We start from the raw sequence: 16,129 nt of genomic DNA on the forward strand, positions 1-16,129 counted from the left end.
AATTTTCCTGAATGTTATTTTGTGTGTAAAATGTAAAGCAAAATACCATCCACAGGATGATATTCTTACTTTATCGGAAAAATAAAAAATAAAATGTGAAAATTCTAACAAAAATTTCAATAATATTTTGGCATATCAAACAACTCATTCGTAAAATTCTCAAAAAACTTATTTTTTCATCATTTTTTTAAAAATCGTGATTTTCAGGTAAAAAGAAAAATTCCTTCTGTACCAACTACCTCCAAAATATTTAACAATTTCATTCTTCTATGAGCTAAAATAATGCAAATATCAAATTGAATATTTTGTCAAAAAAATTATATCTAGAAACTAGAATGCAGTGCCTCGAATCGTCGCTCCTAGCATTAGGATAATGTCTAAACATAGTACAAAGGGTTCCAAATTTGTAATTATGCATAGTACCTAGGTATCGTTGTTTTGAAGTGTTTTAAGTGACTAACAACAGCCGTTGATCAATTTAGAACCAAGATCCAACGGTGTAAACGTAGCCAAGGTTGCTTTAAATTTGAGTCCTCTGTTCCCACTCTATAAAAAGAGCATTGTAACCAAAAACTCTTTCAGCTTAGAACCCAAAATGGAAAAGGAGAAACCCGAAACACAACAATGGAGATCCGACCCGTTTCATGTCAGCATGATGAGGCCACCGGAGACACCGCGTGACCCGATGGAGTTTCTGTCTCGTTCATGGAGTGCCTCTGCACGTGAAGTCTCCAAGGCTCTCACCACCATGAACAACAACAATAACAACAACAAAGCTCCTTGTAATGTTATAATACTTGAGAACATAGCTGGTGAAGTAGAAGAATCTGTTAATGTTTCTGGCAACCCTTTTTCTTTTGCTTCCTCTGAGACTTCTCAAAAGGTCATGGACCGTATCATGTCACACTCGGTATGTTATATGTTACCTGTTTCTTCCACTTTCTTTTTTAACTTCAAATTCATTTCTTGCAAACTAATATAGTGTCTACCAAGAATCATTATTCCAAGCTCGAATCAAACTAGTTGGATAATCGATAAATCCATGAATATATCTTATATAGAGGCTTGTGACTCAATCTTTCTCAGTTTACTTTAGATTCCAGTTTTGTAACACTATATTATTTGACCCATCTTGCATGAAACAAAAAAAAGCAAGATCAATTCCAATTTTCATTTTTCTTAACAAGTTTGGTCACAACAACAATCAAAGGACTGAAGCAATTACTGTTTTGACATGATCAGCAGGAGGTATCTCCACGCACCTCAGGAAGACTTTCTCATAGTAGTGGCCCTCTTAATGGTTCTTTAACAGATAGCCCTCCGCTTTCCCCTTCTGAAATTGACGATTTCAAGGTATGTCTCTTTTTCTTTTTCTTTTCTCTCTCTTTCATTCATAGGTTGCTGGAATCTGACATCAACCTAAACAGACAACCATGTTGGTTTTTTGTTTTTGTTTTTTGAATAAGACTTTTTGCGGGTACAAAGCACGAACACTGATCTCACTGCACATTCAGAACCAACCATGTAGTTTCAGCTTTCTCTTTTACCAACAAACACACTATGATGACACCCGGAGGAGAGTAAACTGGTTTTTCTCTTTGCAATCTTCAATGCAAACAGAAAAAGACTAGTTTTTGCTACTACCCATTAAAAGATTCACTAAATTAAAGCTCAATAATCACCCACTTCCAAATGATTAACAGTGTAAAACTAAGCTTAAAAAGTGCAAATTTTTGTTTTAGACCCTTTTATCTGTGAATTAGTATTATCCTTTCTGTTCAAAAACTCTGCTATTCTTGCTTGTTCTGGTCCCCCACTCCACCCACTGTCAAATTGGTTAAGAACACCAACCAAATCTGTCCCTATGAGATTCTGATTAAGCATTCAAGGCTTTTGAAAATTCTGATGGACCCCCTTTGAGGACAAGGTAGGTGAACATAGTTATAGACCATATAGATAAGCACAATTTTTTTTGGCACTTCCACACCAATTTTGTCACTTTGTTCAGAATATCAGATTATAACATTGCAACAACAGTTACTTTATAAGAAACACCCCTCCAAGTAAACGGTTGGAACTAAACAACATCAACAACAAGAAACACATGTTATTGGTTATCTATGGTGTGTTGTTCCATCTTAGGTAAAAAAATTTAATGGCACAAAACATGCATTTTTCTCAGCAGTATAACCGCTCCAACAACAATCACAACAACAACAACAACTTGAACAGTCAATACCGCGCAGCCGCAACCGGCGGCCCTGCTGGCGTCGGCAGTGGCAAGACGGTAGGGAGGTGGCTTAAGGAGAGGAAGGAGAAGAAGAAGGAGGAAACCAGGGCCCAAAATGCTCAGCTACATGCAGCAGTTTCGGTGGCCGGAGTTGCCGCCGCAGTTGCTGCCATAGCTGCCGCCACGGCGGCATCATCAGGCTCTGGCAAAGACGAGCAGATGGCGAAGACTGACATGGCGGTGGCGTCAGCAGCGACGTTGGTTGCAGCTCAGTGTGTTGAGGCTGCGGAGGCTATGGGGGCTGAGCGTGATCACCTGGCCTCAGTGGTTAGCTCCGCCGTGAACGTGAGGTCTTCCGGCGACATAACAACCTTAACGGCAGCGGCGGCAACAGGTATACCGATGATGCATGAAAACTGGAACAACATTTCTTGTTTGTGTCTGTTATGTCCCTACATGGAAACTTTATTGTGCTATTTTTTTTTATTTTTTGATGATTTTTTGTTGACCAAGTTGGTGTTTGTGTTTGTGGTTTGAATATGCAGCTTTACGTGGGGCTGCCACATTGAAAGCAAGGGCCCTCAAGGAGGTTTGGAATATTGCAGCTGTTATTCCTGTGGAGAAGAATTTGAGAGTTGCTGGTGGTGGGGGTAATGGTAATGGTAATGGTAATGGTAGCAATTGTAGTTCTAATAGTAGCTTCAGTGGTGAACTTGTTGAAGAAGAAAATTTCTTGGGTATCTGTAGTAGAGAATTGCTAGCCAGAGGTTGTGAACTCCTCAAGCGCACACGCACAGGTATATTTCCTTAAATTTTATATTTATGTTTTGTTTTTACATGATATTGTGCATCTGAATATATGTTTGATGAAGTTGGTTTCTTTTTGTTTTGTTCTCTGCTTAGTTTGTGTATATATAAGGAGTATAAAAAATTCCTTCTTGTTTTAGTCTTGTGTTTCTTCTAATTTGTATGTGTTTGTTGTTCTAATTGCTTTTGTAGGTGAACTACATTGGAAAATTGTATCTGTTTATATAAACAGGATGAATCAGGTGAGTTTTTATCCCCCTTTATTCCTAATTATGTGATGTGATTTGGTTCTAGAGAATATCCAATTATTTGGTCATCAATTGAAGAGTTTTAATGATGAGTATGAACATGGTAGTGGAAAAAGTTGTAAAGTGAAGGCGCTTAGTGTATGATGTGATGCTAATGGATCAATCTTACTTTAGTTTCCTAGAAATCTGCAATTGTAACTCTTTGGAAGCTCTTTTTGTGCAGGTTATGGTGAAGATGAAGAGTAGGCACGTTGCTGGGACCATCACAAAAAAGAAAAAGAGTGAGTTTTGATTACTTTTGTCCCATTCTCACTAATAATTTAACAGATTTGGAGGTGGGTCTTTGTTTCATTTGGGGATTTGTGAAAGTCATGGTCTTTAAAGTTGGAAAAAGATCAAAAGGGTTTTTCTTTAATTCCCATCTCTCTCTTTTTTTTTAAAAAAAATTATTTTTCTCAGATGTGGTTCTTGGAGTGATCAAAGATATGCCTGCATGGCCTGGTCGCCACTTGCTAGAAGGTGGCGAGAACCGTCGCTACTTTGGTTTGAAAACAGTAATGCGTGGTGTTGTTGAATTTGAGTGTAGGAATCAAAGAGAATATGATGTGTGGACTCAGGGTGTGACAAGGCTCCTCTCTATAGCTGCTGAAAGGAACAACAGAAACAGAATATGTACTTCTTTTTAATTGGGATGGAGGAAAAAAATTTTGGGAGTTGGGAATAGGATCCATGGTACTAGTAAGATGAAGATGATAGATCTTTTGATAGATGGTGGGGGGTTTTGATCCATTTGTAAAAAGGGTAAATTAAAGTTCTAGTTATTGCAAATGGGGGTCTCTTTAATCTTGGGGAACATACATGTGTATTTTGATGTATTTTTTTTTGGAATGGGAAAGTAAAGTCATTTGAACCAAAGTAAGTGAAAATCATGTCAATCTTAGTGTTCTTTCACTGATGTGGAAAGAAAAGGAGTATCTTGGACCAGGGCAGTCAAAAGAAAAAGGGAAAGTGTCACATTTGAGTGAAGTGTAATATTGAACATCAAGACATAATCTAATTTTATATGTGCTTTGTTTATACATGTTGGTTTGGGCTTTTCCTTGATTGGATCCCGAGAAATTGTTTAAAGGTTTATGACCCAGAGCCATCATTGTTTTGGATTCCACTTCTTCCACTTTGTGGTGAATTTTGTTTCTTTAACATAAAGTGATGGACAAGTAGATAGTAGTCCTCGGCTTGAATAAATTTTCAGTACTGAAATAAGTGTAAGAGAGATTGATATGGCATTTAACATTAACAATATCGAGTTTCGAATTTGAATTCTGGAAGTAGAAAAAATAGTTTTTGGAAAAATCACCTATAGTATGGCGAAAAATCTAAAATACAACTGGTGTAAGTATGATCAATTAATAGAAATGCGTTACATCAACTGCTTTTGGATTAAAGAGAGAAAAAAAAAGTAACATTTATAATTTACACTATGTACTACCGATACTACATAGTGTAAATTACAAAAATCGCACTCAATTTGATACGACCATAATAGTAAATGTGCATTCCTAGTATGGATCTAATGGGATATTCGATGAATAGATTGAAAAAAAAAAAAAAAAAAGTAGACAAGAGTAATTGCATCTGCGTGGGGTTATTTTTTTCCACTTTAAGAAGTGATAAACTAAAATAATTTTTTTTTTTTTTATAGCCAAAATAAAACATTTTCTATTGGTTAATTGATGAGAGCGACTTGAGCAAATAAAGTTTTTAACTTTATTTCAAGAATTCAAGGTGTGGTAAAAATAAAAAAGCCTTTCATGAAGTTCTTCTTTTGCTAAATGGCTTTTCATAAAGTTCTAAATAACTAGGTCACAAAATAAAATTTTCCATTTACTTTAATGCAATTCAAAATCATAAAACGAGAAGTTCTATGCAGGATTATCGAAGAATTTCTATTAAAAAACCGAACTAGAAAGAAGAGAAAGAACATTCTAGATATGTAATGTTATGGAAATAATGTTTGAATAGAGAAAAAAATAATTATTTAAAGCAATTAAATTCAATGTATATATGTTAAAAAATTTAATGTAGCGTGAAATTTATCAGAATTCAAATTATACTTACGAGAATTCAAATGTAGCGTGAAATAATGTTTTTGGGCTTTATTAATCTCATGCAATAGGAGAGAAGTTCTCTTATGTTATAGAGATAATTATGTGTGGGACCCGTCGACTTATAAAAAAAAAAGATAAAAAAATGTTGGAGATATGACCTTATCATGTAGATAGACATCTTATCATATAAGATATTCAGTTTGTTGTAATCCTAGTTGTTAGCTTGTAATCCTAGTTGTAGTTCTAAAGGCAACTGATTGGAATATCAAATCAACCAATTGGTACCACATTTTATCTTGGTATCAAAGCATTCCATATCCATACTTCCGCAACACCTACAGAGGACGAAAGCTTGTCCAAATCGCATATGGCTCTAGGCGGTAACAGCAGCGGTCTTAAGCCTTCCAATCCTGCATCTCCATTCTACTTAGGCGGATCGGACAACCCTGGTGTCATCTTGACGACCGTCATGCTGCGAGGGGAGCCAATTACGAAAATTAGGCAAAGCTCATGAAAAATGCTCTCAAGGCCAAAAAGAAAACCGGTTTCATTGATGGCTCTATTACGAAACCAGACAAGGTGATCCAAGATGAATGGAGTGCATGGGAGATGTGCAACTCCATGATCAATGGGTGGATTCACAACATCATTGATGCCAAATTACAACCTTTTATTAAGTGCTTTGATGACGTGAAAGATTTGTGGGAAGACTTGAAAGAGAGGTATGTTGTTCAGAATTTTCCAAAACAGTATCAACTTAGAGCTGCTCTCACAAACACACGACAACAAGGAAGTACTATTGGTGAATATTACACCAAGCTCCGCGCGATCTGGGATGAGCTCGAAGGCTGCAAGATTTCCAAATCATGTGCTTGTGGAGATAATTGTGCAGTGGCGAAAGAGATAGAAGAAGGCAGAGAACATGAACACGTGTATCAATTCCTTATGGGATTGGATGAGGCCTCCTTTGGGAACTTACGTTCTCAGATTCTTAATACTTCTCCTCCTCCAACTCTTAATAAAGTTTATGCAACTGTTACACAGGAGGAGACACATCGTACCATTGCTCGCGGCCATGATGATCGTAGCGCTGTCATTGGCTATGCAGCCCGCATCGAAGCCAGTGGCGGACGAGACCCTAACGCGCAACGTATGCTTGCGGACCAACTAGTGGTTCGTACTCCATGTCCTCACTGTGGGAAGACCAACCATGATCCATCTCGTTGCTGGAAAATTATTGTTTTTCCACCTATTCGTGGAGCAACTCGCGGACGGGGGAAGGGACGTACTGGCGGACGTGGTTCTCATAAACAAGCGTATGCCATGCAAACATCTGACGTTCCTCAACCAGCAAACGCGTCGTCTTCACCAACAATAGCTGCGTTCTCGGTTCTTACTTCTGAAGTGGTGCATAAACTCATGACATTGGTAGATAACTCTCAAACAAATCAGACCACTGACAAATTGTCTGGTAAGGCTACTCAATCTCAATGGCTTGTTGATAGTGGTGCTTCACAGCATATGACAGGCACACTGGATTTATTGACTGATGTTAGAAAGATTAAACCTCTAGCAGTGGGGTTACCTAATGGTGCAATTACTCATACAGAACAACAAGGGACAATGGTGTTTAATAACAATTTTATATTGTCAGACGTCTTGTTTGTCCCACATTTGCGCCACAATTTGATCTCAGTTTCTCAATTATTGCAGCAGAGTAACAACAAAGTGATTTTTACTAATGGAAAATGTATTTTGCAGGACCAAGCATTGATGAGGGAGACTGGATTGGGTGATGTTCATGCAGGAGTTTATGTGTTTCAACCAAAGTATGCTTCAGTTTCAACCGTAAGGGTTCAGGAGTCTGCAGAGTTGTGGCATAGGCGATTTAGTCATCCATCCTATGAAGTTGTGTCTTTGCTTCCTTTATTTTCCCATGTTTCAGCTAAAATTGCAGCAAATAATACGACATGTGCCATCTGTTGTCGTGCTAAGCACACTAGGACTATGTTTCATTCTAGCAGTAATCGAAGTAAACAATGTTTTGATTTAATTCACTATGATACATGGGGACCCTATCATTCTTCTTCTTCTTCGGGTGCACATTATTTTTTAACAATTGTTGATGATTTCAGTCGATTTGTTTGGGTGTATATGTTAGCTGAAAAGAAGGAGACTTGCGATCGTATTCAAAAATTTGTGGCTATGATCAGAACACAATTTGGAAAGATGATAAAAATTTTACGTTATGATAATGGGTCTGAATTTAAATCTAATAAATTGCTGCAACTATATCATGAAAATGGGATAATTCATCAAACATCTTGTGTTTATACACCGGAACAAAATGGAAGGGTAGAGCGAAAGCATAGACACATCTAAATGTATCTCGAGCATTACTGTTTCAGGCTGATTTATCCATTGATTTTTGGGAAGAAAGTGTGCTTGGAGGAGTCCATTTGATTAATAGAACACCATCCAAAATCTTCTCTGGCCGTACACTTCATGAGTTACTATATGGGGTAGTTCCAAAATATGAACACTTGAAGACTTTTGGATATTTGTGTTTTGCTAACGTGAGACCCAAACCTGCGGATAAATTTGCTTCTCGATCCCGCAAATGCTTGTTTGTAGGATATCCTGTTGACCAGAAGGGTTGGAGAGTATATGATTTAGAGAGTAAAGATTTTTTTTGTATGCAAAGATGTGAAATTTTATGAAGATATTTTTCCTTTGTCTTCATCATCATCGTATGCATCTAGTGAGCCTGCATTATATTTGCTACCTACTATTATCGATGTACCAGATCAGCGCAGTAAGCCAAATGAACCTCTACAAGATGCATCCATGTTGCTGTCATAGCTCACCATTAATGACGCAGACCATGCAGCCATAACCGAAGGCAATACAAAAGTCAGGGAGAGTGATGTTGCACCACAAAATTCACCGCTCCAAACCGAAGCAGTAACTTCTGCACCGTGTTCTTCATTGCTGCAAACCGCAGAAAATACTGCACTGTGTTCTTCAGTGCTGCAAACCGCAGAAAATACTGCACCATGTTCGTCCGTGCCGCAACATGAAGAAGGAAGACGACAGCGAGCACGCAATTTTCCATCTTATCTCCAAGATTATGAATGCAATGCTATTCAAACACATAACTCTTGTCATGCTGCCTAACTCAGTCATTCCTCACATGCAAGGTCAGGTATTAAATATCCATTATGTAATTTTCTTAGTTTATCTAAATTTTCTCCATCCCGTCGTGCATTTGTAGCGGCTATTGATGCAGGATGTGAGCCTCGCCATTTCAGAGAAGCCATGCAAAATTCGAAATGGGTAGATGCTATGAGAAAAGAAATCACTGCACTGGAGGATAATAGGACTTGGGCAGTCACGGTTTTGCCATCTGGTCGAAGAGCATTACCTAGCAAATGGGTTTTCAAGATTAAATATCATTCTGATGGAACCGTGGAAAGATATAAGGCACGGTTAGTTATTGCAGTTAACCATCAAATAGAAGGAGAAGACTATGGTGAGTAGGGGTGCTAAACGAGCCAGGGGCCTTTGGCTCGGCTCGTGAAAGCCTGAGCTTTTATGTCTAAAATTGATTGTTAGAACAAGGCTTGGACTTGTATAAAATCTCGTTTAATAAAAAGGCCTCAGGCTCCAATTTAAAAGCTCGGCCTTAGAGCCTCTCAGTCTAGCCTAATATATTAATTTTTATTTTTATTTTATATTTTTTATACTACTTGTGATAGCCATCTCTCTCTCTCCTCAATCCATTTCATCCCATTTTATTAATTAAATAGACTTTTTGAATGATTTTGTTTTATATTATGCTGTTTGGGTATACATTACATTTATGAATATTTATGGAATTACTAATGTTGTTGACTGTATATTTTGTTTGGATAAATTTTTGTTGTCTTATTTTGTTTTAAACAGGCTAAGAGGCTAAACCAGACTTTTATTTTTTGTAAATAAGACAGGCCACAGACTGAAATTATATTCATAATAGGTAACAAGCTTGGTCAGGCTGACACATTTAAACACAGGCTTAGCCTTTTAAGACCAAAGCTCGGCTCGGCTCGGCTCGACCCGTTAACACCCCTAATGGTGAGACATATGCACCAGTTGCAAAAATGACAAGTGTTAGAACTCTTTTGGCAGTTGCAGCAGCTAAGCAGTGGGAACTACATCAACTAGATGTGTATAATGCTTTTCTAAATGGAGAGCTTAGTGAAGAGGTGTATATGAAGTTTCCACCAGGATTTAGTAATGGAACCAAAGATCAAGTTTGCCGTTTGAAAAAGTCACTCTATGGTTTGAGACAATCCCCTAGAAACTGGTTTAGCAAATTGAGCTCATCGCTTATAAAATACGGGTTTCAACAATCTCATGTTGATTACACTTTGTTCACATTCCAAAGAGGTGATATTTTTCTTGCTGTCTTGGTTTATGTTGATGATATAGTTTTGGCAGGAAATAATACTCAAGCATGCGATCAAGTCAAGGAATATTTAAACAAGTGCTTTAAAATCAATGATTTAGGCAAGTTGAAATATTTTCTTGGGATTGAAATAGCCCGTAACAAAGAAGGAATATTTATGTGTCAGCGAAAATATGCTCTTGATATTTTACATGAAGCAGGTCTTAGTGGAAGCAAACCAGCTATGTCCCCTATTGAACAAAATCATCAACTTAGCCTTGCTGACGGACCAGACATTGACAATCCTGAGAGATATAGAAGATTGATTGGCAAATTGATTTATCTAAACATCACAACACCAAACTTGAGCTATGCTATTCTTGTTCTTTCTCAATTTATGCAGCATCCAAAGCAAATTCACTATGATGCTGTCCTACGAGTGTTAAGGTACGTGAAACAAAATTCTGGTCAAGGACTTTTATTGAAAACCGCATGTGATCTCCAAATCCATGCGTATTGCGATTCTGATTGGGCATCTTGTCCTCTCACAAGAAGATCTGTTACTGGATATTTTGTTATGTTGGGAACATCACCTATTTCATGGAGAACGAAGAAACAGGTCACAGTTGCACGATCTTCTGCTGAAGCTGAGTATAGAGCCATGGCAGCTGCTACAGCAGAGTTAGTTTGGTTAAAAGGATTTCTTGCTTCTCTTGGTGTAATTCATACAATACCCATGCATTTATTTTGTGATAATACAACAGCACTTCACATTGCTGCTAATCCCGTTTTTCATGAGCGGGCGAAACACATTGAGCTGGATTGCCATTTCGTTCGAGAACATATTCAGGCGAACACCATTGCTACTTCACATGTTCGATCTTCATCCCAACTGGCAGATCTTTTTACCAAAGCTTTGGGACAATCCGTGTTTCTTGCATTCCTTTCCAAGTTGGGCATTTCATTCTTACATGCTCCAACTTGAGGGGGAGTGTTGGAGATATGACCTTATCATGTAGATAGACATCTTATCATATAAGATATTCAGTTTGTTGTAATCCTAGTTGTTAGCTTGTAATCCTAGTTGTTAGTCTTGTTAGCAACATATTCGATTATTCTCAGTTATTTTAGGATAGTTCCAGCTTTTAGGTTTGTTAGGTTTGTTAATATTTTGCTGATTCTTATTGTATTCAATTCAACCTATTTAAAGGCAACTGATTGGAATATCAAATGAACCAATTAGTACCATATTTTATCTAAAAATAACACGGAAATCGATGTATGTATAGGAGAGAAAAGTACTCTCCTACAACGTAAGACTATATTTTCCCATGATTTTTATGCGTAAAATGTGTTCATATAATGTATGTTCAAAAGAGTGCACGAGTATATTCTCAAAAAGTTATTTCTCGATTTATCTAATGTAAGATTGTTTTTCTCTCCTCAAATTTATCTAATGTAAGGTTATCATTAAAGGACCTCACCTTAATGGTCAAAGAAACTAACACCTTTGTCAGGGACTAGCATAGATCTTTCATCCTTTCTTCGGTGTTTATTTAATTTTACTTTTCATTTTGGTATAAGTAATTTGGTATCCGACTGCCCATAGCAATGTTATTAAAATCGGTCTGTTGGTCGAGACATTGGGTCACTGGTTCAACCAGTGGGTCACTGGTTGAACCGCATGACCCGGTGATTATATATAAATCTATAATTTATATTTAAAAAATTATAAATATACTCAAATAATTAAAAAAATAATATAAATTCTAAATATTTTAATATAAAAAATAATAAATTATACATTATTATCCAATAAAGGATCAAATAAACACATAATGCTTGTTATATTGGTGTTTCAGATTCGTTAAACGACATCTCTAACTATCAGATCAAAATTCCATGCATAGTGCATAACTGAGATAATATTAAGATTGTAGGTATATAATTTATGTAAGTCAATAAGTAACAGATCTCTCAAATATGTCAAGTTTGATTTTTTTTTTTTGGAAATATTTTTTATTTTTGAAAATATTTTTTTTTAAAAACCCGGGCCGGGTCACCGGTTTTTCACCAAAACCGGCCGGGTCGCAACCGGGTCTGATACTTGACCGATCCAATGTGATAACCGGACTGATCAGATGACTGGTTCACTGGATTCTGGGTCGATCCGACCGGTCCGGTCCGGTTTTCACAACATTGACCCATAGGCGCGAGTTGGAAAGAATCACAATAGCAACAAATCTTTCTCTAACAAGTTTTAACATAACTACATATTTAGAATTTGAACTCAAAAATATTGATTAAGCTTAAACAACTCGTCCTCTGTTAGTCCAATGCTCGATAGGTTCATCTTTTATTATTCTCTTAGGGAGGCCCAAATCCTTGAGAGAACTCTTACTTTCTTGGTTTATGTGCGTAAAAGAGAAGCTCCCATTTTTAAAGAGAGAGATACGTATGTATCCTTAGCCTAAGGCTCAAAAATCTATTTGGGCCTTTGGTCCACTAAAAGTCCAGCAAAAACGTATACTTAATTTTCGTAAGTATATTGAACCAAAATATCCAAAAAACAAAGGTCAACAAAGACTATATAAAAGCCACAAATTTGTTATCTGATTCTGCAGCAGAAAGTAACGCTTGCAGGTTAAGGCAAAACATAGCACAAGCTCAACTATCAGTTATGTGTTCTTATTCATCAACTGCTCTCACCAATGTCTTTGAAACTGGCAAGTACACTACCGAGCTGCAAAGGGTCGATTCTGATTCATGCACACACGATGGTACTCTTTTGGATTCCTCTATCTCAATGTTACAATTAAGCTTTATCTCTTTTCTTTTTTTTCTTGCTATATGAGGCTTAGTTCACTGTGTGTATTTTTTCTATGTTCAGTTGTACCACCGAAATCACTCTTGATTGCCACTCCTCTTGAAGCTGGAGAATTCTCACTTCTGTTGTTCTTGCATGGCTATCTTCTTAACAATTCATTTTACTCTCAGCTTATGCAACACATTGCTTCTCATGGTTTCCTTGTCATTGCTCCTCAGGTTAGTTCACATTTGACACTTTACCGTGTATATATATACCATTTTTTTTTTTAAAGTAGATGTGTATATATATAATTAGGTATGTCAATCATGTAGCAAATGAACGAATCAGATTTGTTTACTATTTATTAGCAGACAATTAATGAATATATTAAATTGATTATTTTTACAAACAGCAAAAGTGTCGAAGAATCCAAGTGTGAGTGATTGAGTGAAAAAAATTCCACATTGATTAAGAATGGACTAAGTAAGGACTATATAAGTGAAATGATACATGCACCTAATGCATTAAGGTTTTTGGTTTGATTGTGGTGTTTTGAGTCCATTTAATGTTGCTGCTCACTTGGCCCATGGTTGGCGGTCTCTCCCGGCCATGAGCTCTCCGTGTACGGCCCAACAAAAAGAGCTTAGATTCGAATCTAGAGAAAATTTTTGGGCTTCGAGATGGATAATTATCATGCCTCTCAACTTGAGATTAGTCTCGTATATGTGCGGATCCATTTCCTTGCTTGGGTTGTGGGGATACCCGACAAACATGATTAACTCGCCTCAAAAGAGTAATTAGAGTCATGGAATAAAATTTTATCATTATTATCTTTGTGCCAATAAATCGTAATGATATAAGCTTAACTTATCTTAGTTTCATCATATGTTGATTTCAAAATATCAAAATCACATCAAATAATGACGCATAATTATTAGAATTCAATCTGATAGTAGTCCCACATATATTAGGCCATTATTTAACTTAGCTTTGTGAAAAAAGAAGAAGAAGAAAACCTTTTATAATATAAATTTTTTTAGAAGTTACTCTTTCTAACTCGTGAGGAAAATATCAAAATAACTTTTTTGAGGTTTTTGTTTTGAAAAATTATCTAACTATTATACATGCATTTATCTATGTTTTTAATTAATAAAGCAGTAACAAATGGCTGTTTCCGTTAGCTTGCTTGTTCCTCTGTTGTCATTGAATGGCATGTCTTCCCTGATACAAACACCCTTATTTTTCTGCATTTGCTTTACTTATATTTCTAAGCCCATTAGTCCAATACAGCACTTGAAATGGCCCTAATTAAATTGGCAGGCAATGATATCTTATTAGAGTTTAGATATTTACACAATGTTCTTGTTAATTACCTAAATTTAGAACACCTTAAATACACATAATAAGCAAGTGTATACCTTTGACTGACATGGCTCTTGGTTTAGAATTCCATGTAATGTGTACACAGAAATGATCTAAGTTCCTTCTCCAGTCCACTCACAATTGTACGATTCAATTCCAATTACAAGAATTTTCTGAAACAACAGATTGAGAAGAAGACTCTGATCCTTACCATGTAAAACATTATGTGGAGTTCCTCATCTGGAGGACATATTCTTCAAAGGCACACACTTGTTTATTTTGTATGTTTCAGCTGTTATAGATCTAGTGAGGCATAATATGTTGTCCTCATGTAAATTCTTTGTTTAAAACCTAACTAAATGTAGAAACACCTTAAGCATACAAACTAAACAAGTGAATATCTTAAATGGATATCTCTGAATTTGTAATTATATGTAAAATATGTACATGATACATTCTTCCCTATTTCTTTATTGTTTCATAAAGCTCTTCAAATGGGAATAGTTTTGTTAGAGGAGTCTAATATAAAACTATTAAAGTGGCTTTAAGTGAGATAATTGCTTAATATGGTATAATCGTTAGTGCCTAAGTGGTCACAAGTTCAATTCTCACTGCCTATCCACCCTTCAAGCCCAATGGGCTCTTGTGTGTGGGATGTGTCAGAGAAGTTTAATAGAAAACCATTAAAGTTGCCTTCACTTAACAACTTGAGCTTGTAAATGAGATGGTTGCTTAATAAGTCTCAAATTCAATCAATGGCAGCTTGATACACAAAAGTCTAACAATATAATCTGGGGTATGTTGCATTGAAAAACATTGAGCTTTGGTATAGCATGCTTATAATTAATTGTAGTCTCCCTTTTAAATCTTGTTTGCACTTTACAGCTGTATACTGTGGCTGGACCTGATACAAGTGATGAGATTCATTCTGCAGCTGCAATAACAAATTGGCTATCTGAAGGACTCTGCAAATTTCTTCCACCAAATGTGATACCAAATTTTGGCAAGCTAGCACTTGCAGGTCATAGCCGTGGAGGCAAAACAGCATTTGCTCTTGCTCTTAGAAAATTAAACATCACCACTAATCTCAAGTTTTCAGCCTTGATAGGAGTTGATCCAGTTGATGGAATGGACAAAGGAAAGCAAACTCCACCACCAGTTCTCACATATGTTCCTCATTCATTTGATTTTGATATGGCAACAATGGTTATAGGTTCAGGTTTAGGTGAATTGAAAAGGAATCCTTTGTTTCCCCCTTGTGCACCTAAGGGTGTTAACCATGAGGATTTCTTTAATGAATGTCAGAAGCCTTCTTGGTATTTTGTGGCTAAGGATTATGGCCACTGTGACATGCTAGATGATGATACCAAGGGAATTAGAGGTAAAGCTACCTATTGTCTATGCAAGAATGGAGAATCAAGGAAACCAATGAGGAGTTTTGTTGGAGGAGCTATAGTTGCATTCTTGAAAGCTTACTTGCATGGTGATAATGGGGACTTATTGGCAATTAGAGACAAACATGAGAATCTACCTGTAGAGATCAAATTTGATTATTTTGTGTGAAAATCAGAGAAGATAGGGACTATATATTTCTGTTATCATGACACTTGTAACTGAACTTAGCAGGCAATAGCCATTTTTACACATGCATATTAGATAAAAGTATAAAAGTACATCATCTACAATATATTTTCCATTTTAAATGATATAATTTCGTATTATATTAAGTGAAATAACTTTATTTTAGTGCATATTTATTGGCTTTTTATATTTTTTTTTCTACACAAAGCATTATTTATTTATTTAATTAATTTTGATGTTACAGTTGACGTCGGATTGAGATAGAAAATTATCATGGAATGGATTCTTTCTTGTCACATAATTTTATTTGAAATTATCACAATTATTTATAAATAGATCAACAATAACTAGAGACGAAAAAGACAGAAGGAGAAATTTATTTAAAAAAAAAAACAAAAGGAAAAGAATAAACCATAAGAATAAAAAATTGAACGAGGGCATATAACAAACCAATAAAAGATTGAAGTATAGATACAACACTTTTTTTCTTGTTTTTTTTTTTTTTTTGTATAGAGAAAGGCCTAAGCCCAAAGAACACACAAAATTAAGAAACTC

General features: G+C 36.2%; 3 protein-coding genes across 8 annotated transcripts; all 3 read left to right on the plus strand.

Annotated features, from left to right (window-relative positions):
• Positions 1-597: 597 nt before the first annotated feature.
• LOC133313971 (VAN3-binding protein-like) lies at positions 598-4,362 on the plus strand. 5 transcript variants are annotated; one of them, XM_061515398.1, is made up of 8 exons: positions 598-910; positions 1,243-1,353; positions 1,580-1,588; positions 2,186-2,624; positions 2,776-3,027; positions 3,230-3,279; positions 3,509-3,566; positions 3,745-4,362. In XM_061515398.1, exons 1-8 carry the CDS (start codon positions 653-655, stop codon positions 3,969-3,971), a joined length of 1,404 nt encoding a protein of 467 aa, XP_061371382.1. In that variant the 5' UTR covers positions 598-652; the 3' UTR covers positions 3,972-4,362. The 5 variants fall into 5 exon arrangements, with proteins under 5 accessions (XP_061371382.1, XP_061371379.1, XP_061371378.1 ...); XM_061515395.1 differs by lacking the exon at positions 1,580-1,588 and having other exon boundaries at positions 598-928; positions 2,183-2,624; XM_061515394.1 differs by lacking the exon at positions 1,580-1,588 and having other exon boundaries at positions 2,183-2,624.
• Positions 4,363-5,903: 1,541 nt separating this feature from the next.
• On the plus strand, positions 5,904-8,933 carry LOC133313973 (uncharacterized). The gene is made up of 2 exons (XM_061515400.1): positions 5,904-7,425; positions 8,668-8,933. Exons 1-2 carry the CDS (start codon positions 5,904-5,906, stop codon positions 8,931-8,933), a joined length of 1,788 nt encoding a protein of 595 aa, XP_061371384.1.
• A 3,507-nt stretch (positions 8,934-12,440) lies between these two features.
• On the plus strand, positions 12,441-15,708 carry LOC133313969 (chlorophyllase-2-like). Of its 2 annotated transcripts, none has more exons than XM_061515392.1 (3): positions 12,441-12,621; positions 12,717-12,867; positions 14,879-15,708. In XM_061515392.1, the coding sequence occupies exons 1-3, from the start codon at positions 12,503-12,505 to the stop codon at positions 15,554-15,556; spliced, it is 948 nt and encodes a 315-aa protein (XP_061371376.1). In that variant the 5' UTR covers positions 12,441-12,502; the 3' UTR covers positions 15,557-15,708. The 2 variants fall into 2 exon arrangements, with proteins under 2 accessions (XP_061371376.1, XP_061371375.1); XM_061515391.1 differs by having other exon boundaries at positions 12,441-12,602; positions 12,713-12,867; positions 14,879-15,707.
• Positions 15,709-16,129: the final 421 nt, after the last annotated feature.

Source organism: Gastrolobium bilobum, unplaced genomic scaffold (assembly GCF_033153095.1).
Source record: "Gastrolobium bilobum isolate Gb01-03AN ecotype WA unplaced genomic scaffold, APGP_CSIRO_Gbil_v1 utg296138, whole genome shotgun sequence".
NCBI classification, from domain to species: Eukaryota; Viridiplantae; Streptophyta; class Magnoliopsida; order Fabales; family Fabaceae; genus Gastrolobium; species Gastrolobium bilobum.

Excerpts from the sequence above, each read along its gene's own strand:
- LOC133313971 (XM_061515395.1), top strand. The coding sequence starts at position 653 with ATGATGAGGCCACCGGAGACACCGCGTGACCCGATGGAGTTTCTGTCT. Across the intron at positions 1,354-2,182 it reads CTGAAATTGACGATTTCAAG|CAGTATAACCGCTCCAACAA; the intron begins GTATGTCTCTTT and ends CATTTTTCTCAG. Across the intron at positions 3,567-3,744 it reads CATCACAAAAAAGAAAAAGA|ATGTGGTTCTTGGAGTGATC; the intron begins GTGAGTTTTGAT and ends TATTTTTCTCAG.
- LOC133313973 (XM_061515400.1), top strand. The coding sequence starts at position 5,904 with ATGAAAAATGCTCTCAAGGCCAAAAAGAAAACCGGTTTCATTGATGGC. Across the intron at positions 7,426-8,667 it reads TCATTCTAGCAGTAATCGAA|CGGCTATTGATGCAGGATGT; the intron begins GTAAACAATGTT and ends GTGCATTTGTAG.
- LOC133313969 (XM_061515392.1), top strand. The coding sequence starts at position 12,503 with ATGTGTTCTTATTCATCAACTGCTCTCACCAATGTCTTTGAAACTGGC. Across the intron at positions 12,622-12,716 it reads GGTACTCTTTTGGATTCCTC|ACCACCGAAATCACTCTTGA; the intron begins TATCTCAATGTT and ends ATGTTCAGTTGT. Across the intron at positions 12,868-14,878 it reads TCCTTGTCATTGCTCCTCAG|CTGTATACTGTGGCTGGACC; the intron begins GTTAGTTCACAT and ends TGCACTTTACAG.